At 35.9% G+C, this 25,113-nt stretch overlaps 1 protein-coding gene and 1 long non-coding RNA gene across 14 annotated transcripts; one reads left to right on the forward strand and one right to left on the reverse strand.

Annotated features, from left to right (window-relative positions):
• Positions 1–629: 629 nt before the first annotated feature.
• On the forward strand, positions 630–1,559 carry LOC107821705 (aspartic proteinase nepenthesin-1-like). The gene has a single exon (XM_016648153.1). The coding sequence runs from the start codon at positions 630–632 to the stop codon at positions 1,557–1,559; it is 930 nt and encodes a 309-aa protein (XP_016503639.1).
• A 4,220-nt stretch (positions 1,560–5,779) lies between these two features.
• LOC107821708 (uncharacterized) lies at positions 5,780–16,106 on the reverse strand. Of its 13 annotated transcripts, none has more exons than XR_012701918.1 (4): positions 15,916–16,106; positions 11,674–15,513; positions 10,825–11,029; positions 5,780–6,109 (listed from the first exon to the last, which is right to left on the reverse strand). It is a non-coding gene; the product is annotated as an uncharacterized LOC107821708 (long non-coding RNA). The 13 variants fall into 13 exon arrangements; XR_012701916.1 differs by having other exon boundaries at positions 15,762–16,106; XR_012701920.1 differs by having other exon boundaries at positions 12,093–13,513; positions 13,591–16,106.
• Between the last annotated feature and the right edge of the window lie 9,007 nt (positions 16,107–25,113).

The following is a 25,113-nucleotide window of genomic DNA, read 5'->3' on the forward strand; positions in this document are numbered from 1 at the left end:
CCGTGTATTGACCACCAGCTGCAATAGCAACCGCCTAATGCTCTTCCCACCATGGCCAAGTGCTTGCTCCACAAACAAGCTAGTGCATGCTCCACCATGGAGGATGGAGGGTCGTTCATCTTCCTGCTATATATATGTGCAGCAGCTGTTGAAGAAAGACACGAACGAAAAACGAAAAACACCAACAAAACTGAAAAACGCTCAACTTTGGCTATACATTGCACTCCTTCCTCTCAGCATTTCCATACGATTTTCTGAGTTTCTACTCCTTCGTTCTGCATTGTTTTAACTTCAAACAAAGCAACTGTAAGTGTGATTTGCTACCGAACTTTGTGTTCGCTGAAACACTGGGGTTTGAAGTATCGCTACACCAGTGTGTGATTCGTTCTATCCTGGGAGGAAATAATCCATTACCTTGGGTACTAGGAGGGGATTAAATTCCTTAAGGAAATACTGTGAATTCAGTGGGCTCGAATTAATTACCTGTTTTATTACGATAACTTATATCTTGCAGAATTATTATTTACAAATACAGCAATATTGGCGGGACTAACACATCTATAGCAAACTTTTCATTGCAATCAAACCCAAATTCCCCAGTAAAAATCACCTAAAAATTATATTCTAGAATGGCAAGTTACGTTGTTGTTCTTGTCTACTTTGTTACTTTTACACTTCTTACCATTTTCTTTCCTCGAACTCTCGCTGTAACAATCCGGAGTGGCCTTATGCATAGGACTCGTGGTTTTGTCGCGAACATCTCGATTGGTGAGCCCGCCATGTACCAGCTTGTACTAATTGACACGAGTAGCAACAAATTCTGGATACAATGCTACCCCTGTGTCAAATGTAGCAACCAAAAAGAAATTCCGCACTTCTATCCCGCTAATTCATCAACATATGTTGTAGAGCCGTACAACTCTCATATGTGTGGTGTGTATGGAGGTAAACGAGGTGACAAAGGCGAGTGCTTATACAAATCAAAGTTCCCCGATCAGAGTGTGTCCACTGGAACCCTTGGCCGAGACACTCTTCAATTCACTACATCTGACAACGGGACAATGATGGTTCCGAGGATAGCTTTTGGGTGTGGAACGCATAATGCTGGAGGTGGATTTGGCGACGAGTATTGTGGTATACTTGGTTTAGGACCCGGTGAGACATCACTAGTGAGACAAATAGGGTCGTCCCAATTTTCTTTTTGCATTGGCAGCCTTATTATTAATGATCCATATAGTCACCTTATTATAGGTGATGGAGCAACGATAGAGGGGAATCCAACACCCTTTGAAATTTATCAAGATTCGTACTATGTTAAGTTGGATGGGATTAGCATTGGAGAAAAACAACTTGCAATAGACAGAAAATTGATTACAAATTTTGTTACATTTGACTTGAGAACTCCAACAACCTATTTGCATAAAGGAGCTTATGAAGTGTTGAGTGCAGAGGTGACGAGATTAACAGAAGGAAAATTGGAGCTTGTGGATATGGTAAGCGACCGCTTATGCTTTTTTGGGACATATCTCAAAGGATGTAAGAGATTTTCCGGATGTTAGAATTCAATTTAGTGAAGGTGCTTGTTTAGCCTTGCCACCAGAATCTCTATTTGAACAAACTTTTGGAGATGCTTTTTGCATGACTATTCAGTAATCTGAAAAAAATCTCACAATTATAGGGTTATTTGCCATACAAAACTATAATGTTGGTTTTGACTTAGTGGAAAAACAAATGTACCTAGACTATGTTGAGTGTAAGATACCATAAGAGTAGGATTAAGATTTACTTTTAGGAATTGCTGCTGATATTGGTTAAGTTTATTTCGGAGATACAGTGCTTGCACTAAGTTGGCTAAATTTTGTAATTTAAATGTCCTTAGTGGCCTTTCTATGGGATGTAATATTTTGACACAATATTAGTATTAATATAAAAATTCCTGCTTTTCTCATAAATAGTTCAAAGCCAAATAACAAGTAAATAGTATTCTAGCCAAACGGTGTTTGGGTAATGAAAAATGTGTCTTTGAGGGGCAATCTAGGTATTTGAACTTTGATTAATTATGACATCTAAAGCTCATGTAATACGATCGATTTAAGATGTATGAAAATTGTCCTTATGTTAATCATCATTGTCATAAAGTTACAATGTACTCCTTCTACTTTATTTTTTATATATATGGTGATTGTGACGAGTACGAAGTTAAGAAAGAATGAAAAAAAAAATTGAAACCGGTGATATTAAATAAGTTATGATATTTTTCTGGTTAGAAAATACTATTAAGGTAAAATAAAAATTTAAAAGTTAAAATATTTTAAAATATAGCAAGATTTCTTTCTTTCTTTAACAAAAAAAAAAAAGAGGAACATATAAGGGCATTTAAATTACACCAGTGTACCCACTAAGGACATTTAAATTTAAATGCCCTTAGTGGCCTTAGACAAGCTAATATGTCATCTCTCACTGGTGTTGTGACGCCTTTAATTTATTTATTTTTAATTGTATCTTCAAACATATTTCGAAACTAGTGGCATAAAGAGCAACTCATACGCTTCGACTATTTTTGGGATTATTTGTTTCGTTGTATCAATATATTAATGATTTTTTAGAGATTTAGGCAAATAAGGAAAAATCATCTTGAGTTCTATATATTTACTGCTTACTGAAATTTGAATTATGATCTCCTATTAGTTATCATTTCAACTTCGCCGATATCACGAAACCACAACTTGGATGCAAAAAAAAAAATATCTAATTTTTTTTTCTAGACTTTTCCGTAGACAGTTTAACAAGAAAATTGAGAAATCAGAATACTTTATTGTCGTTTGATGAAAATCTCACTTTATTGACAGGAGAACCAACTTGCTCTTGTTACATCATTTTCAACTTTGACGAGATTGTTCACAACGTTTATATTTTCACCTAATAAAATGAAAAGCAAAAATCATTCTCAAGACCATGGTTTGTTTTGAACTTAATAAATTAATATTTTTGGCACAAATTTCACAAATCGATTTTAAATGAGCTAAAAGTTTAATCACAACTTCCAAACAACAATCCGAACAAACCTCAGTCAAAAATTGGATCAAATATCAACAAGTTATCCAAAAAAAAAAAAAAAAAGTGAATTTCAAGCTTTATCAAAACCCAACAAAGGTGTCTTGACTCTTGAACTCTCTTCAGTTAAATTTCTCAAATCAGTGCGCAACCACAAGTTTAAGCACAAATAGACAAACATCCATCGATTAATCAACAACAACTTCAGATTTTTGAACTTTCAAAATAAATTCAGATGATAAATTAATTGATGAAAGCCACAACGTTGATATGGATACTTCCATCTCCATTTTCTAAGAGAATGAATATTTTAGTAGAAAATTTACTTAATTGAGCAAAGATTATATGAAATTTATAACCAGAAGTTGAAACACCAAGTGCTTACCTAACTTGATTGAGATCTGAAAAAGAGATCAATAATGAAAAAAAAAATGACAAACAACAAAAATTATAAAATATGTGAAGTCTAGTATGTGTATATGTGGAAAAGCCAAAAGAATAGAAGGAAAGTGAAGGTTTCTATATTGAGATGGGTGGCCGGGTAATTACTAATTTAATATTAGTGGAGTATTATTTTGTGAAACTATTTTTAAGATGGATAAATGGGTAATAATTTGGGGCGTGCACAACGTAAGTTTTCGTTTGGCCATAGATTCCCAAATTTGTTTTTTGTTTTGAAAAATTTGATTTGGATGAAGTTTGGTTTGAAGATGAAAATGTGTTTGGACATAAGTTTTCAAACATATTTCACTTTTTTTTTTTGAAAAGACATGAAACATGACTTATACCCACAAGTTCTTAAAATTATCATAAATACCCAATAGAACATTTATCAATAACATTCATTATATTATCGCAAATCATAATCATGGACATAAATAAATTTGGTACAAAATTATCATTTTTATAATGAACTATATAATACACTATCGGATGACCAAGAGACAAAGCAGCATTGTTACAAAATAAGAAATGGTTGTCTCTTTTATAAAATATAAAAGTTTGGGACAATTTTTAAAAAAATATAATAGTGATATTTTGGGTCAAAACCAGCTCTTTTGGGATTTGGGTTTTAGGAATTTGTCAAAATATAGATAAAATCTATGGCCCAACATGTATTTGCCAAAAGACCCCAAATATATTTTGACAAAATCTATGGTCAAACTAGAAAGAGAGCATAATAAGTTTCGCTTGTTTCACTAGAAATTTTTTGGGATCAGTCAAAGTCATCAATTTGGTCAAATATTCTTCAAATATTTTTAATTCATAAAATATATCGTAGAAAAAGTTATTTATGCATATAGTTTCATATAAGCTAATCTAGCGTAACATATTGAACAAAAATGCCAAAAAAGACTCTTTAATTATAACAATTAATTAAATTATATAAAGAAACGTTAGTTGGGGGGCCACAAATTTGGCAGTTATAGAGGCAAATGGTATAATCATGTTATTTGTACTTCTTTTTTCCTTAGACGAAGCATTACTACTTATATTCACATTTCCTAGCTTAGAAGACATCCATTTGTTGTCTCTCACTCTCCTTCTTTTACAAAGAAACTATAGTCCGATATGCAGTTGTGGTTGCCAAAATAACATAGCTCAACCTAAAATATGTATAGAGTGAGGGGACGCTATTTTTAGTCACAAAAATCATTTTCTTTTTAACTTTTACTGAAATAGAATAGGAGTACATACTTATCTCAATAGTGTTATCCAAATCAATTTGCGCATGCATGGAAGTCGGGATCTTTTTTAATGATAGCAATAATGCTTAATTATCATCCAGAACTTATAATGAAGTTTATTAGAGTTGTTTTGGCACAAAGAATGCTTTTATCCCCTATACTAAGCAGGTTGTTGTTTCAACCTATAATTTCTAGAAAATATCATCACATTCAAGCATCAAAATGACAGCTAGGTTGGACATGGGTAAAAAAAGTAATTCGAAAAGCACTTAAAGGTCACTACATAAATCCATGCTGATAGTAGACAGTGGCAAGATATTTTCTCACAATTTTTCGTTGCTGGTTACCCTATTTGTAATGTATGTATGGGGCATATATATTTCTCTTTCTATAGAAGTTGCTTTGATCTGTGTTGTTTTCTCTCCTCTCTACATTGGTGAACTTGTTAATCATTAAATACATCTAATAGAGTTCTTTCTAATGACTTCAATATAGTGTACCGGCGATATCATGCTTTAATAGAACCATCATCTTCTTGTTTACTGTGTTCTTTGAAACTGTGTAAATGATGCTGAGGAAAAGTTGATAAGTGTGTTTCAAGATAAACCTTCATTAGTGACATCTTTTTTACGTTTATACTTCTGCGGTTAATGAAGTCAAATTTAGTTGTATGGAGTTCTCATAAACACTTGCTCCTTTTTCCCATCTGATTTATGGCGTTAAATCACCTTTTAGTTCTCCTATTCTGAGTGACTGTTTTTACATGGAGCTACATTCAGTCTACAAAAGAGAAATAAGAAAGTGTGATTGAGGCTCCAAATGTTGAACTCCACTGCTTCATAAAGCCTTAACATTAATTGTCAATGTAGCAGCTCATGTGCTCCAACTTGGACACTTATGGCCGCAAACTGTGACAAATGTGCTATCACATTATATAAAGCACAGATGAAATTGCAGCAATTGGACATACATTCTCTACTCATTATTAACAACACACATCTTTGGCCAGGGAATAGATTTATAGCCGCATTATAATCAACTCGGAGGTAAAACTTTTCATTGAAATAATTTGAGCAAGCTATGAAATTTATTACTAACAGCTCGCCATTTTTCCAGTATCTTTTCATTATTGAAGTTAAGCTAAAGCATGTTTAATATGATTCCAAAAAGTGAAACTTCAAGCATTGAACTGACCATCAGATGAAAACACTGTACATATTTAGTGTATCCCATGCAGAGGAGGTAGTCATCTTCTCTTTGAACAATCAAGCTGACGATCGTCTAGCTTTCAAATAGCATAATCAGAAGCAGATGGTGTAAGTTACCCAAAATTGTACTATATGAATTCCACGAATATCGTTCAACTGCTATTAAAAGAAAGAAAAAACTTTTTTAGCTATAACTAATGCTGCTCGGTGGGCCGGGCCTGAACCGGACCGGACCGGGCCCGCGGTCCTAACGGGCCTGGTGGGCCTGGTGGGCCGGTCCTGGGTGGGCCGGTCTTGGTGGGCCTCTGAGCCCGTCACGGGCTGGTCTCCATGGTTGAGCCCACGAGCCCGGGACCGTTTGGCCCGGGACCGGCAGGCGGGCCTGGGCCGGTCCTGGCGGGCCTGGCGGGCCCAACGGCTATTTTAAAAAAAAAAAAAAAAAAAAAAAAAAAATCAAACGGCCATATTTAAAATCTAGCCGTTTGGGCTGAAAATATGACCGTTTTTTAAGTTAAAAAAATGGCCATTTGGCCCCCAAACTTTATTTTAACCCCAAACTTTATATAATTACACTTTTCCCCATTTCTCAACTATAAATACCCCCTCATTCTTTCATTTTTATTCACCAATTCATCAATATCTCTCAATATCTCTCAATCTCTCTCAATCTCTCTACTACAATTACTTAATTTATTGTTGAAATTTCGTGAAAAATTGTGAAGTTGTTGAATTGAAGTTTTCAAGTGTTCAACGATTTTCAATTTTCAAGAAGTTGTTCGGCAATCCGGTAAACTCGTTTCAACTCTTACGTTTTTATAATATATTTTTGTGTGGTTTAGTTTGCATAATTATAATTAATATGGCATTTACTTTGAAAAAAATGTTTGGTAAAGGAAAAGATAAAACCGGTGAAAGTAGTGGCCAACCAACTACCCTTCCCCGGCTCCCCGACCTAGAAAAGATAAGCAAGTTGAAAGTAGTCGCCAACCTAGACGTCCTCCTCCTTCCGTAATTCTTGATAGTGATCACCCTTGTTTTCAATTTACCGATAGTGAATTTTATCATAATGTTGCACCAGGTGATAGATTAGATGATGAAATTATGAATGCTCTTTATCCTAATGAAACCATCTTAGAAAATAATGAGGAAAATGAGGATGATGATGAAACTCAAGCACCGGATTTAGATGATACACCTACTAGTCCTCTTAATAACCCAAGTGATGCACCGGTCGACCCACCTGTAGAAACTCCTACTTTTAATAGAGAACCTGCTAAACGCTTAGAAACATCATTAGTTTGGAATTTTTTTACTCAAGTAAGAGAAAAAAATAAGGCTAAGTGTAAAACTTGTGGGAAATTAATGTCGCATAAATATGTAGGAGACCGTAGCGGCACAGGTAGTTTGACTAGGCACATAAAAACACACCCTAGAGATAAGGCTAGATTTTTTCAAATGAAAGCGCATCTAGAGGGGACAAGTGTAGATTCTGCGATTAACCCTAGTACAGGTTCAAATCTAGTTCAACCAGGAATTAACACTGTCACTGGAGGTATTTTATATTACGATCCAAATAGAGATCGTGAAGAATTAGCAAAGATGATTACTGTTATGTGCTTACCTTATACTTTTGCTTCTAATCCTAATTGGGTTCATTATATTAGAAGAGTGTTTAATCCTACTTATAAAGGTTGGCCTCGCGCAACAGTTAAGAGTGATATTTATAAATTCAAACATGAATATGAACAATATTTGCGTTATTTATTTACTCATATACCTAATCGGATTTCTATTACTACTGATATTGGTAGAAGTGGTAATGATTGTGATTACCTAACTGTTACAAGTCATTGGATAGATGAAGAATGGATAATGCAAAAACGCATAATTGCATATAGAATAATTAATTCGCGTCACACAGGTAAATTTATAGCTAACACTGTTGCAGATATTTGTAGATATTTTTGCTTTAGCGATAAAATAATGGCAATTTCAATGGATAATGCTTCTAGTAACACCAGTGCTATAGGCATGCTTACAACAACACTAAATCCTGCATTTACTAATATTTTCCATGTTAGATGTATTTGTCATATTTATCATTTAATTGTCGGTGATGGTATGCGAATATTAAACATAGAAATTGAAAAGGTTAGAATGGCTCTTAATTGGCTTTTTATTCAAACCGTAGAAGTAGACTTAGAGAGTATTTTAAAAAATGTGATGAATATGGCCTTAGAGAAAGAAAGGTTCCTAAACCTTGCCCGACTAGATGGAATTGTATGTACGAAAGTTTAGTAGTAGCATATGAATATAGAAACCCAATTAATGCAACGTTTAATTCTCGGGTAGGTGGTGAAGATGATGATGAAATGCTTACCACTCAAGATTGGACTAATGTTAAAATTCTTTTAGATTTTTTAGAACATTTTCAAATTGCAACAAATGCATTTTCTGGGCAATATTATCCTACTATTTCAAACTGTTTAGTTTATATTGCAGCACTATCTGATTTGTTTGTTGAATTTAGTGAGGGTGGGGATATTTATGAACTTGCTATAAATGAAATGAAACAAAAGTTTAAAAAATATTTTTTCCTATCCCTCCTATTTATGGTCTTGCTGCAATGCTAAATCCTACAATGAAATTGGGAGGTCCTCATTTTTGGTATTCAAATATTTATAAGGCTTTAGATCTTTCAAATGAGGAAATTGCGACACTTGCAGATGCAAAAGCTTCAATTAAGATTAACGCTCAAACAGTTTATAATGCTTATCAACTTGCCTTAGAGCATGCTAGGCCAACTATTCCAACCCCTACTTCGTCTAGCTCACAATCCTCTAAAAGAGTTGCGGGCTTAAAAGCTCTTAAATCTTGGACGGAGTTCAGGGGTCTCAAGGTGAAAATTATGATGAAACTTCACATCTAAATGAGCTTCAAGTTTATTTGTCTCAGGGACTTGAAAAGGAGAATCCAGACGGCTCTTTTGATCTTTTGGAATGGTGGAAGGCAAGGGAAAAACATTTTCCTGTTCTTGCAAGGATGGCTCGGGATATTTTATCAATTCAAGCTTCAACTGTTGCATCAGAGAGCGCTTTCAGTCAAGCAAGACTGCAAATAGGTGATCATAGAGCGTCTATGAGGGATAGCTTGGAAAAATCAGTATTGTTTAGAGATTGGATCCGCTCGGAAAGAAGAAACTTTGGAATTGCAGAAGCACAACCGGCGATAGATGAAGCTTATGAAGAAATGATAGCGGAACTTACGGAGGATTCGGCTTCGCCCGGAAGTGGTGATGAACAAGCTTCTTTTCCACCACCACCAACGCAACCTCCTCCGAACCTTGAAGGATTTATGAGATTTGTTAGAGATAATACATAGAATAATATGTAACTTGTATTTTGGCACATCTTCCTTAGTTTTTTTCCTTCTAATGGTGGTATTAGTACCTTGTTGTGCTCATTCCATTGGGGGAAGGATGACTAAGAAAGATATGTCATTTTTTGGTAATAAAATTTATTGCTTCTACCCATGAGCTTCTTTTCGCAATATTTCTTTGTCTATACTTAGAATTATTTATATGCTACAATATATACATAATATACAATATATATACTACAAGAAAATATATTTATAAGATACAATATATACATAAGATACAATATATATACTACAAGAAAATATATAAGAGAATATATATACATAAGATACAATATAATATACTACAAGAAAATATATTATGCTACAATATATACATAATATACAATATATATACTACAAGAAAATATATAAGAGAATATATATACATAAGATACAATATAATATACTACAAGAAAATATATTATGCTACAATATATACATAATATACAATATATATACTACAAGAAAATATATTTATAAGCTACAATATATACATAAGATACAATATATATACTACAAGAAAATATATAAGAGAATATATATACATAAGATACAATATAATATACTACAAGCAAATATATAAGAGAATATATATACATAAGATACAATATAATATACTACAAGCAAATATATTATGCTACAATATATACATAATATACAATATATATACTACAAGAAAATATATTTATAAGCTACAATATATACATAATATACAATATATATACTACAAGAAAATATATAAGAGAATATATATACATAAGATACAATATATATACTACAAGAAAATATATTATGCTACAATATATACATAATATACAATATATATACTACAAGAAAATATATAAGAGAATATATATACATAAGATACAATATAATATACTACAAGAAAATATATTATGCTACAATATATACATAATATACAATATATATACTACAAGAAAATATATTTATAAGCTACAATATATACATAAGATACAATATATATACTAAAAGAAAATATATAAGAGAATATATATACATAAGATACAATATAATATCAAGAAGTGATATTTATGCATGACAATTTAGTGTTTTACTATTGTTTTGTTATTTTCTTTTTCGTCAAGCACTTTAATAATTAGATATACATATATACTACATATTAATATAGCCATGATACTACAAGAAATTGTCTTTAAAAAAAAAAAAAAACCCGCTAGGCCCGCGAAGCCCACGAGCCCGGCCCGTTAAGCACAGGACCATGTGGGCTTAGGCCCGTCACGGGCCGGTTCCACCCATTAGGCCCACGAAGACCGGGACCGCCAGGCCCGGGACCGCCAGAGCCCGGGACCACGAAGCCCGGGACCGCGAGGCCCGGCCCGTTAGGCCCGGGCCCGGGACAAAGACAAAATACAGCCCTAGCTATAACATCAAAATCTAAGAAAACAAATAGTAGCTCAAGAAAGTAGAAATACCATTTGGGTTCTCCAATTGAGGCTCTGACATGAATCATGAAATCTTACATTGCCAATACAAAGCATTAAAATACTTGAATAAGTCAACCAAAAAATACAGCAGTTGCAACCCATGTAGCTGTCTCTTTAGCTATTTCTGCAATTCCATCTTCCAATAATCATTAGCCTTCCGGTCTTCATTGGAATCATTGCATTAGTTCTCTTGCTAATGGAGAAATGCAAATGCAAAAAGCCAATGAACAATCAAGCAGAAGATCGTCTATTTTTAAAATATTAAAATCAAAAGCAGATGGGTGTAACTCGCCCAGATTGTATTAACATTAAAAATGATTTCAATATGAATAATTTAACACGTAGGATTGTGCTAAAGCAGGTAAAAACATATAAATATATAGGTACAGTCATTTAAACGCTAAAGAAAGCAAAAGATCAAACCTTTCTTAAAAAACAAACCAAAAATAAGAATGCTTCTTGCAATTTTGAGAACTCAAACAGAGAGCCTGCTAACTACTTCTACATCAGTGAGACATATTTGTCTTCATTTTATGTAAATTCTTCCAATTCATTGCAACAATTATCAGGTTACAAGTAAACACAACAATATATCAATTCTGAATGACATCAGTTATGAATTAATTAAAGCGAATGTTAGGTAGAAAAGAAATAACTTTGCTTTTACCAACTGAAAGGGGTTCACTATTTTTGGATTGTTTAAGGCTAACAGAACCAGCAATATTGAAATTCCCAACAATTTCAATTTTACGCCTAGTTACTCGAAAGCACAACATTGACAAATAAATATAATAAATTAAACATTCTTAAGACTATATAAATTAAAGCAGGAACTACCTAGGTAAAAGTCTTCAATTCGATGAAGGCTACATTGATTGATAATCTTTCTTGGACTTTAGAGAATAGTTGTGAAACAAAAAACTCATGAGGTAGCAAGAGTACCTCAAGGATTTTGTCACGACCCAAAATCAACCGTCGTGATGGCGTCTATCGTGAAACTAGGCCAGCCTCTACTTAACAACTCATCACAGTAAAACTTTGAAAATAAAGACGGAAGCAGTTAATATTAAAGAAAAAGCCTTTTTGAAAACAGAAATAATTCAAAATACGAAACAATCCATCCCAAAACGGAGTGTCACTGAATACATGAGCGTCTAAACCAGAATATAGTCCACTAGAGTGTCTAGAGAATAAAAACTGAAATACAAATAGAGATAAAGAAGGAGAGTCAAGGCCTGCGAACGTCGTGCAGCTACCTCGATAGTTTCTGAACTCTGAAGCCTCAATCAGTAGTCGTCGTGACCAGAAGCGCCTGGATCTGCACACGAGGTGCAAGGAGTAACGTGAGTACGTCCAACTCAGTAAGTAACAAGTCCAACCTTTGGACTGAAAGGTAGTGACGAACTCAACCAGTACAGCTAACAATGGAAATAACGGTGCAGAAACGTAGGCATGCTTTCAAATTAAATAGATAGCTCAAAACAGTAAAATAACCAGAATTGAACAAGGTGAAAAATATAACTCTGATATTTTACATGCCAATGCACATGCTGTAAATGATGCACCATGTTGTCAGCCTCAAATGCTCACACTCTCAATTGCTCAACCAATCGGTACTGTATATGGCCCATACGGCCCAGGGAAGATCCATCCTAGAATATATACATCACTGACCATAGGTCACCCAGTACCGAGAAAAGGCCAATCCAGCCCTGTGGAGAAGATCCATCTCCAAGTATCAAGTACTTCGGACAAGATCCATGTCCAGGGAAAGATCCATCCCTCAATAATATCAATCGCGCTCGCTGGGGGTGTGTTACACACTCCGGAGGGGTTCCTACAGCCCAAGCACTATCATAGCATCAGTACAACCGTTGCGACGTGCAGCCCGATCCCATAACTGTCACTCATAATCAGGCTCTCGGCCTCACTCAACCATCAATCTCTCCAGTCTCACTCACGGGCTCAAATATCATGAAAACTAGCCCGAAACTGTAATTGACGCCCTTCTAGTACAATAAGCCATCCTCCCTCAACTGAGACCAAGATATAAATTTGAGGCATATAAATTAAATGGTTAACGGAAGGAAATCTCATAACTCAGGTGAAAATACAGGTCCTTAACAGAATAAATTCATTCCTCTTCAATCTAGACTAAATCCACGTTGTTGACATCTAAAGAGAAAGGAAATCTTAAATTGACAAATTGTAATTCCAAAAAATAAGACATGATTTCTTTAGTTATTCAGAGAGCCTTGCTTTTGCTCCACAAAATTAATGCTGGAGGAAATATGCTTTGTCCAAATGCCCATCTCAATTAAAAATTACCTTAGTCATTAAAGTACATGTTCGGTGTAACCGAAATAAAATGCCAGACAACTTAATAACATTTGCAAAGATAAATCCATAGCCTTAAGTTTATAGCACATAAGAGTTACTTGAGGGAGTCACTTACTTATAATACCTGGAATTATCTGACTTGAATCCTTTTTACTTTATTCACGCAATCAGATAAGAGCAACATTAAAACATGATCGATAACAAATGGTGAGACTTACCTGCTGCATTAGATAAATCAGGTGATCAAGTCCAGCAATTTTTTACCATAACATGAAAAGTGATTTCTTTCCTCTGAGAATTACTTCTTTCCTTAATCCAATTGAACTTTTAAACTGGCCTGTTTTGATGGATAAAACTACGATAAGATCAAGATAACCAAGTGAACTAAACATTAACCATTTGACAGGAACTCACTTTAAAATAGAGTTTTGTGAAGTCCAATATCCAACTAAAAAAAGAGTGTAAAAAGAAAAGTCATGAATATGAGTATTCAGAAGGACATAGAGAGCAAATTAAAGGTGATTACTATCTTTGTCAGATCAACAAAGCATTGCCATGGAAGTTAGACCAACAAAAGTTAAATAAAGATCTTAATTTTTAACTTAAAAATTCCAAATTCAAGTAAAATCCTCAGTAACTCGCAGCATTATCTAATTGAAGAAAGTAAGGAGGGCAAACTATAGTTGTATAACAGAGACAAAAATGTAGCCTGAAAAGTTATGAAGAGGAATGCAACAATAAACTGAAGGTTCATATAAAACAACAGTTGGCATACTAATGTTAATAAATAAAAGAAAATCATCATATTTCTGTGTTCGAATTCAGGATTTATAGATGACGGGCTGGAACTTAGATATTCAGGCATACCGTCAAACATTTTGGTTGCATTAAAGTTCTTCTATACTCTAGTACTATTTTTGTCTTGATGACGCTTAGTGTTTCCTGCGCTGTAGCAACATGCATATGTATGTAGAGAAAATTTGTACAGACATGTGAACATCTAATTCATAGAACTATACACTCCTTGAATACCATCTAATTCACCCAAAATCAAATATAATTATGCAACCCAAACATGCACTTACATATGTATTTCCAAATATACATGTGAAAATGAAATACACACTCAAACATAAATGTAAAAAACTAAAACATACCTACTCAATTTCACTACAGAGACGAGAGAAGCTAGTTTAACAACTAAAGAAAGAAGAGAAAACTTACCAAAATTCAGAAATACCGCAAAATTAAAGCCAATTAGATAAACTGAAAACAAAAGGGTAAAATTTTGAAGCAGAATCAAAAAGGATGCCTGAGAAAAATAGAACAGTGAACGAAAAAAATGTGCGGAGAATTTGAGAGAGATAAGGATAGAAAACGTCAGATAAAGGTGGCTGTATCGTGCTTCAGCTGATGTTTGGCCACCATCTATTCATCGTCGACAACAGTAGAGAACCAGACTTCAAAAAATTTTATGCTTTTAGCCTCCATTGTTTTTTGGTGGAGAGAGCTGGGAGGAGACATGGAAGAATTTTTGCCAAGAAATGGGTGTGGAATGAAGAAAATCAATGGAAGGAAGGAAGTGGAACTTTCTTGAAGACATGAGTATTGCCCATGCCTACCAAGGGCCCAACATTTTGAATTCTGAAGTCGTTTTGTTCGTGTCTAATATTGCATCCACAGCGACCCTAAAAAACTATAAAGGTTTAGAATAGATATAAGTTCACAAACACATAAGCACAATTCCAACATTAAAAAATAGTGACAAAACGTAGAACAATATTTATTGCCTCCCTAGACTTATTGAAACCGAGCAAATATGTCCATTTCTTCCACTTCCTTTAAATACACTTACAAAATCAAAACCAAGCATATGCCTTATTTGTTCATCATTTCATATCCATCGTCCTACTTCCTACTCCTCCATTCCTTTACTTTCAAATCCCACCAACAACAATGAGTCAACATATAAAGCAATCCATTATAGGCCCTTAAACATACATTCCCTATTCCATAAATTTCAAGCCAGATAAACCAATTTAAATTCAAACAAAAAGATGTTGCTCGAACATAACTTTTAAGAAGAGTTCCCAAATCATCTTAAACCATATTAAGTCTTCCTAAGACATGAAATAATGAATAAAATCTGTTAATAGAAATTCACATGCACAATTTTTTTTTCAATAGCTATTTGACTTAATTCATCCACTTTATGTCAATGTCTAACCCATTCATCAATTTTAGTGCTTTATCAAAATTGGGTTATCATGAGTTCTTACTTTTCTTTCCCTCAACTATGGAAAATGAGGAGTGTGTGAAGAGGCAATTATCAAGAACCTGAAAATAAACTGGCGATTAACAATACATGGAAATATAACATATACAAAAAGAAAAAAAGTAAAGAAAAGGAAGAACAATATGCATTAGGAGCAAAATTAAATATTCATTTTCTTTTTAAGTAAGCAGAATAATAAAAGTCTAACACCTTAAGAAGAAGAAGAAGAAGAAGAGGAGGAGGAGGAGGAGGAGATAGAGGTAAATCAACAAGAAGAAGGCAACATCAATGAACTTGGACGGAAAATAACCTTTATAATGGTGATTCCCCAACGTCTGGTTGGAAAACACAAAATTCAAGGTAATTTTATACATGTAATTGGGAACAGTTAAATAGAAGAAAAGAAAGAAAAGAAGACAAAGAGTAAACAAAGAAGATGTGAGCAAAGATTGAGACAATGATACCTGAAATATATCAGATAGATAAAAAAATGAAAAGAGCTAAGAGTATTATTGAAAGTTTGAAGAAGAACTGGAGTACTCCTCCGATCGGTTGGAATAGAAGAGATGGAAGTCGGAAGTGTAGATGTTTCTAGACCCATGTCGTGTGTGCCAAAAATGAATAGATGGAAGACACTTTTTCCTTTGAGCAAAAAGATAATTTTGCCCTTGGTTGACCATCTTCCCTTTTCTATATAATAGAAATAGAAATAGAAAAGAATATGAATATTAGAGCCGTCAATATGGGCTTTGTCTGTTGGGCTAGCCCAGCCCAACTCATGATTTAACAAGGTTGGACTAGAATTTTTGAAGCCAATTTAAAAATAAGACTTTTAAACCCGGCCCGAATAAGCCTGTGGCCTGTGAGGCTTGATTGAGGTTGGGCTGGACCGGCCCGTGGGCCTAATAAAAATATGTATTTAAGAAATTTAAATATCAAAAGAATATGACACTAAAAATAACAAGAACAGTATCTCAAGCTTAAAGTTTATTAAGCGCATCATATTAAAAGATCAACATCATAAAACGTTAAATAGTTTTTAAAATTTAACTAATTACTATTGCATATAAATTGTAGATGTAGATGAAAGTGAAGATGTTAAGACAACCTTCTCACGAGCGGATTCAAATGTGTTTGATGAAGATAATGTGCTGGATATCCCATAAGCGGCATGGACGTTCTCTTGGATATTTTGTTTTGAGTTTTAACTTTTAGTAAATGAAATATAGTCTTGTCTTTTACTTTTTTAGTGTTTATTGTGATATATTGGAACAGTATAAAAAGTTATTAAATTTTGAAAAAATTTCTAATAAGATTTTTTTAATTTTAAATATTTATCTTTTTTTAGGTTAGAACTTATAGAAGAAAATAAAATTATATTTTAAAAAAAGTTGGGGCGGCTCGTGGGGGCCCGAAGTCCACATAGGACTGGGGTGGACTGACCATTATAAGGCCCATCAAAATGGTGGGCCCAATCCATCAATTGCTAAAGTCCACGTGAACTGGGTTGGACTAGTCCGATCCCGTCCATATTCACAGCTCTAATGAATATTAAATCCGGGTAAAACTAAATCCAAAAGTTACTTTCGAGAAACATAGGAAGATGGAACTCTCAACGTAATTAAGCATGACATATCCTATATAAGGAAATAATTTGGCGTTTGCTCTATTACTTTCTGATGTTCGAGATAATTTATGTATATCTTTGATTATTTTATCGCCTATTGACTATTTCATCCCATGCCAATATTTTCTTATTAATGGGAGTCTAAAAAAAACTTTTCTAGACTTTTTGGCAGGACAAATATTTTTGCAACAAATAAATATATATATATACATTTTTGGAAATAAAGAAAAACTTTTTGGATTTATATATATATATATATTTGCAACAAATAATAAAACCACTTTCAACGCGACTCTTTTTATTTTATATATATATATATATATATATATGTTGCTCCCAAACTGTCACGACTCAAAATCCATTAAAGATCGTGATAACGCCTAACACTGATGTCATGCAAGCCAACAAATAAATGATTAACTTCATTACTCATTTTAGTATTTTTGAAATCATAATTTCCTTCAATTAAGTAGTAAGGGATATAAATTTACCGAGTAAATGATAATATTTTTACAACTTTAATATAGAACAACCCAAAAGCATCCCCAAAATCTGGTGTCACAAGTGCATAAGCATTAACTAGGAAGTATGATAAAATACAACATCTGTCAAGAATACAAAATTAGACAGAAAAAATATAAAATAACTCGGATGGAGACTCTGTGCGTGTTGCGGACTCGTAACATAGAATGCAGCTCACCTAAGTCTCCACAATAACTGCGCCTCTGCGCCGTAAGGCCACTAGACATAAATGTACCTGCACAAAAATGTGCAGCAAGTGTAGTATGAGTACGTAAATCAATGCGTACCCAATAAGTATCCAGTCTAACCTCGAAGAAATAGTGACGAGGAATCGATTCCGACACTGCTATGGGCTAACAATAAAATACCGATAATATAATTAAGCATGAATTATATAGAACGACTGTAAACTCAATAACATGAAGTAAGTAAACAGTTCTTTTGTTAATAGGAAATTTTCAAATTCATTTTCATCATTTAACATTTTTGTATCTCAGACAAATAAAGCAATATCAATTATTATAAATTCCAAAGCAACCAATTCAATCATGTGCAAATCATGCCGAGGTCGTACGGCCCGATCCAACATAAATATTTAAATTGTGCACTGCCTAGGGTCGAACGACGGGAACCATAGATGCATTTATCTGTTACCGAGGCATTCGGTCCATTCCACAAAAATAAATACATTTAAAACAACTAATTCAAGATTTATTAAGGGGCAACTATTCAAGGAAATACCAATTCTCGCTAACGGTCAAGAAAATGAAGTTAAACCTTTTACAGTTCCTTTATCAAGTTCCAATATGTCTTGTGCAATTAAATTAACAAGTAGGGTGCAAACATCGCAAGAATAACATGATTTGGGTCCTAGACTACCCAGACATAAGCATAATAGCAGCTACGCACGGACTCTCGTCATCTCGTGCGTACGTAGCCCCACAAATAGAAGCATATAATAATTTGATTCACCTATGGGGTTAATTCCCTCTTACAAGGTTAGAAAAGAGACTTACCTCGCCTTAAAGCCAACTTTCCGGTCACAATTTCACTCTAAAGCCCCAACTTGGTGCTGTTCAATCCGAAACTAGTCAAACAACGTGCAAATTAATCAAATATATACTCCAACGCTTGAAATTTAACAATTTATAAAAATTCTCAACTCTGCTCGAAAAGTTGGTAGTGGTGCCCACGTCTCGGAACCCGACGAAACTCATAAAATCCGACAACCCATTCCGATACGAGTTCAACCATACCAATTTTATCAAATTTCGATAACAACTTGACCTCCAAATCTTAAATTTTCGTTCTTGAAAAGTTTTGCAAAAATCTTGATTTCTTCCATTTAAATCCAAAATAAATGGAGAATATAACCATAGAATCATGAAGTATAACCACTTTCGGATATAGAACACTTACCCCAATCCATATGGTAGAAATCGCCTCAAAAATCGCTTCAATCTGAGCTACATAGCTCCAGATATGTTAAAAAATGGCCGAAACCGCGAAATATAGCTTTTGCCCAAGTATTTACTCTTCGCGGTCGTGAAGTACAACTTTTCTCAGTCCAAAATTTGCACTTCGCAATCGCGAAGAACAAGTGCCCTGGTCTTCCAGACAGCTTCTAGTATAATGGTCATTGCTTTTTGTACAAAATTTTAAATTATAAATGGTTTAACCTTTTGAAAACTAGATACCAAGGGCTACATCTTTCACGTTTCGCTAATCTCCCAGTTCCTTATAGATTACGAGATATAAGCTGCCAAAATCAGCCCTATGCAATACAAATTTCTTCTTCGTGATTTTCAAACTCTTCCTGGATATGCTGTAGTATACCAATCATAACCTTTTGTAAAAAACTCCAAATGCCATATGCTTTGATTTTCTAAAAACTAGACACAAAGAGCTATAACTTTTATTTTTGGATTATCTTCAAATATTTTATAGATAATATGATACAAGCTTCCAAAGTCGGGTCAGTGAAATAGAAACTTTCCTCTACGCGATCGCAAAATGTCTTCTGCGATCGCGAATCACTGGCCAATTTATCCCATTTTACTCATCGCGATCACGACCAATTCCCTGCGATCGCATAGCACACTGCTATAGTAAAAAACCAGCAGGTAAAAATGGTCCAAAAATGGTCCGAAACACACCCCGTCCAATCACACAAACCAGTCCCATAACATAACACGGACCTGCTCGAGGCCTCAAATCATATCAAATAACATCGATAGCATGAATCGCACCTCAATTCGAGCTTAATGAACTTTAGAACTTCGAACTTCCACATTCGATGTCGAAACCTATCAAATTACGTTTGATTGACCTCAAATTTTGCTCACAAGTCACATTCGACATTGCAGACCTACTTCAACTTCCAGAATCGGAATCCGACCCCAATATCAAAACGTCTACTCGCGGCCAAACTTCTCAAAAACCTTCTGATTCCAACTTTTGCCAAATTACCTCAAAATGACCTACGGGCCTCCAAATCCACATCCGGATGCGCTCCTAAGACCAAAATCACCATACGAAGCTATTTCCAGGCTCGGAATCCCAAACGGACATCGATAACATTGAAATGTCCTTCAACCCAAATTCATGAAATTCTTCCAAAGTATTAACTTTCCACAATAGGCGCTGAAACACTCTTAAGTCTTCCAAAAATCGATCCAAACGTACGCCCAAGTCCAAAATCATCATATGAACCTGTTGGAACCTTCAAATCCCGATTCTGAGGTCGTTTGCTCAAAAAACCATACCTTAGTCAATTTTTCCAACTTAAAGCTTCCGAAATGAGAATTTTCTTTCCAAATCAACTACGAACTCCCCGAAATTCAGATCCGACCACTCGTACAAGTCATAATACCTGAAGTGAAGCTGCTCATGGCCTCAAACCGTCGAACGATGCGCTAGAGCTCAAAACGACCAGTCGGGTCGTTACACAAACGCATACGCAAGTATACGTTCGTCCTCGAACGTACTAAGAACTACTCCGGAATTTCCCGAAATCATTGGTCAACACCTCGTGCACCTACCCATGCTACCACAACCCAGTTGAGTACATTAGCTTAAGTCAGTCCGAAGATCCTCCCTTTTATTCAGTCAAATAAGCCTCAAAGCCAAATTCCAACATCCGAAATTCTCTACCAGGCCTCTTTCCAACATACGAACAGTGTATCAATCATTACGCGATGTACCAATACCTGATTGCATACCTTTACTAAATTCACACCATGCACCGCATAATTCACATGACCATAATAGCATCCCCTGACATCAATAGCCGAAATCGCACAAATCAGATTCCCACAACACACCTCATGGCGCATGTAAGTCATGTTCCAACTCTTGCAGTACTGCCACGGCGGAAGAGATACGCAGAAATTCATAACCACCAACCGAATCAACAAATCATTTAGTCTCTTCTCCTGACCAGAACGATTACCTCATTCTGAACCACGCAATGATAATTGCTCTTTAATATACTTCATATAAATCCGATCGCACTGATCCCATGTCCAATAATCTCGTCTCACCTAGTACAAGTCGTTCCGGCAATAAACCACCACAAACACTACCAAAAGTCTCATATGATGCCACCATGTACCAACAAGCCATAAACTCGAATGTGATACATAAGGAAAACGAACTCTGAAAATAACTACTCAACCCGCGTAACTAATTAAACAACTGAAAGGGTGTTATGAACCTTCCTCAAAAGATGCGGGACAAAACACACAAGAATAGATACAGGGAATTGTGCTCAACATCACACTGTTGTGGCGTGCAACCCGATCCATACATGATACCGTTGTGGCGTGCAACCCGATCCAACCAACGTACCCGTGGCGGCATGCCACCCGATCCACACATAATAATCTAGAGAGAACACACCTCGAGCCGTAATGCTCAAACTCATGAAATGCCCGAATATCAACCATAAGCACACTAAGTGCACAATACCATCCCTGGGGAGACAGATAGCGCCATACGCTACAAAATTCAAGCACGACTAAGGTGCAATAAATGACTAGCATCTCGAGAGCCATCTTGCTTATATAACACCGCAAGCTACACAGGACCACCACACATGTGCGAATAATCAAGCCGTCTCACAACCCACACGACACAATAGAGTATTTCATGAAGTAGCTGACGGCGAAAATAACATCCAACACCCGAATACTCCTCCATAAGGAATGTCATGCTGAATGAACACACCCAAGCTGGTGTAGAGTACACATCCACATTTGGACCCATCAACAGACCTCAAACCGATTCTGATCATACCATGCTTGGGAAAATACCCTCTCAAGGATCCATAATGACCTTTTTCCAATGACACACAAGAACAGTCGTCGAATCCAGAATGAACTTCCACAATTCACAACCAACTTAATAGAGCGTCTTTCAGGCCTAGACTCTCACGTTAGCGATAGTACAAAATCTCCATACTTGGTTTCAATCTTTAATCAATCAAGTGACTACATGTCACACTTATACAATCTTCCTGTGGGATACACTCCTACGACCTTCCGCACCAGGTAACAAGTCTGCACCTCCATACCACCGGCCATACTAATGATGTAAAGCAAATCAAGAAGCCGCAAATCAGTACACAAAGCCCCTTACACAAGACAACGATCTTAGGTGACGCTAAATACAACACCAGCTTACTTTAAACATCTGAATCCTTTCCTACTCATCCGAGCTTGTGACATTCTTGTCAACACCAAACTGCAACCTTGATCCTCAACTTTCAAATTTCCTGCCGCTCACCACACCTATCCTACCAATGCGTGAGAGCACAAGAATTTCATCATAACTCCTGAACCACTAATATGATACACACTTTATCATATAGAAACCTTTCACTTAACTCATTTCAGGAGAACAATTGCAATACGTGACTGAATTTCCATAACCGCGGAAAATACAAACCCCAAGTAGTGGTCTAAACCACCATAACTCTTCTAGGATCCATCTATACATAACAAGCCATTATAATCGAATACCTCCCGATAAAGTAAATTACGGCGGTCGTCCAGCTTCGCGCATACCGCCATAATTTACCTGCATAACTTAACACGCTGAAGGAACTGATCATTGCCACCACCATACTGATCCAACCATTTCTAACATAACTAGTTTCTTCTAATTTACTCTGGACTTTCCTTAGAAATAACAATAGCTCCATTCAAAATATGACAAACTCAATGCGCACTCATCATGAGTGACCCCATTTCGCGAGACCACATTGTCTCAAAACCCACGAACCATCTCATGCCCTCCTTGTGCGCACATTCGCATCTTCAACAGGTATACCCATTCTGATAATTCTTCTATGAATCCGAAGTTATTTTCTCCCATTCCTCCAATGCTACACCGCAGACCGAAGATAACATAGAACACTTCAAGCACCTTTCATAATCCGATGTAAAATCTCGATACTTAACCATACTTTGGTCTCGAAATCCTTAAAAACCGTACCTAAATTTTGAATCCACTAGGACCGTTGTTGAGAATCACCAACTCCGACTTGGTCCCGAATATAATCAACTCCAAGGCTCCGCTAGCACATGAACACCCTCTCAAAGGAGCACCCGGCTGAATCACTTTCCTTGTACATCACCTCTACACGAAGCATAAACTCTGAGTCTTCCCAAAGCCTGAACATGAATCGATAAGGCTAACTATAGCACACATTCCCCATATCCTTTGCTCAAATTACCACTGATGTTTTTTTTCCTTAGTCGTAATAACACACCAATATGCCGATAACCACAAACCTCACAAGTAGATAACTATGCAATCCAATCGTAGATGGTGGGGCTCTTCCACTTAGCTTAAAGCTACAATTTCATAACCCCGGAACCTACCAAGATTCCTTCTTCTTCATTGACATGACCTCGCACAATCGACCCCCAAATTCCTCGAAATCTTCTCGTTAACCATTTCATGAACGCTCTGAATCACTTGCCATATTTACATATTCGACCTCTTACCAGATAACCAGTATAATTCTTCGTAGAAGCTTCGTCAACACCACGTAACCGCTAACCTGCTCATAGGAGATAACCCACTTGTGGAAATTTCCATGCTGACATCTTCCAACGACGTTGCACTGAGTATAATTACTACGAAACCAGTAAACCATCCCGAGCCTGTGCTAGTTCACCAGCTATACAAATTCGTCCACTCCCCATTGACATCAACTAAAGGTGCGACCATACATTCCAATCCGAAGTCACGTTGCATCCCACTTCATATCAAGCAACTCCTTTCTGTCGTATCCAATCTTACTCAGTATAGTAGCCAATATTCCAAATTAAGTCTGTAGACCTAGTCATTGTCCACCATGAATCCCAAATCTCTCTAAACTTTCCTCAGGGCGTTCAACTATCCCACCACAGAACCCATATGCTACTCTGTCACTCTCCCACTTTGGTCAATCCTATCCTTTAAGCAACTACTCGACTTCCGCTTCTCACACTTGGCCTTCTAGATATTTAACCACCACAAGACACCTCCTATATGTCCTTCCTCATCCCTCACTGCCTAGTTGTTGCCTTAAATCAAAATCCGTCTCTGTAGCACTTGAACTAATAGATCGCTACCAACTTTAAAGCATCTTCGAAGATCATCCTTCTCGAACTATCAACACTATGAACACCGATTCGATCCCGAACCACTGCACACCACGATCTCTGACAGCCGCTTCCCCGACACCATTTCATAATACTCTGCCCCAAAGGCGAATTGAAGAAGACCATAACACCGGCGAACTTAATGCATTCAATAAAGATGACGACACCACATCACAGATGAAAATCCCACCATACTCTAAAATACCAAGTCTCATTACTCCATCAACCCAAATCTGAGCATTCATAGTCTGATTGCCTTTCCTCCACCAGAACTAAATGTTAGAACTCTAAGCCGTGAACTGTGAAATCCTTCTATCAAGTCATTCCTACCGCGATCCATAAACAAACATCCTACCATTACACCAACACTGCACTATAGCAATGCATGAATCATCATAAATATCAGTGCCCAACTTCAAAACCATGGGCAATACTGATACTGAGTTGAAACGACAGAACATCCTTCCGCAAGGGGAAGACAATAGCCCAATCAATTATGCAGGGAGAAATATCCTGCACCACATCTATAGTACCGTTATAATTCCTTGATCCCCAATTGATAACAAGCGCTTCACGTCGCATAAGATTGAATAGGAAAGAAATAAAGGCATAAGCCGTGAAGGAATCAAATCACACGATGAGGAATTAAGAAGGGAAGTGCTCCTAACAGCCCTGTAGCCTCTCGAAGATAAGTACAGACGTCTCCGTACCGATCCGCAAGACTCTACCAGACTTGCTCATGACTCGTTAGACCCAAGTGAACCTAATGCTCTGATACCATGTTGTCACGACCCAAAATCCATTAAAGGTCGTGATGGCGCCTAATACCGCTGTTAGGCAAGCCAACAAATAAATTATTA

Source organism: Nicotiana tabacum, chromosome 18 (genome assembly GCF_000715075.1).
Source record: "Nicotiana tabacum cultivar K326 chromosome 18, ASM71507v2, whole genome shotgun sequence".
NCBI lineage: Eukaryota > Viridiplantae > Streptophyta > Magnoliopsida > Solanales > Solanaceae > Nicotiana > Nicotiana tabacum.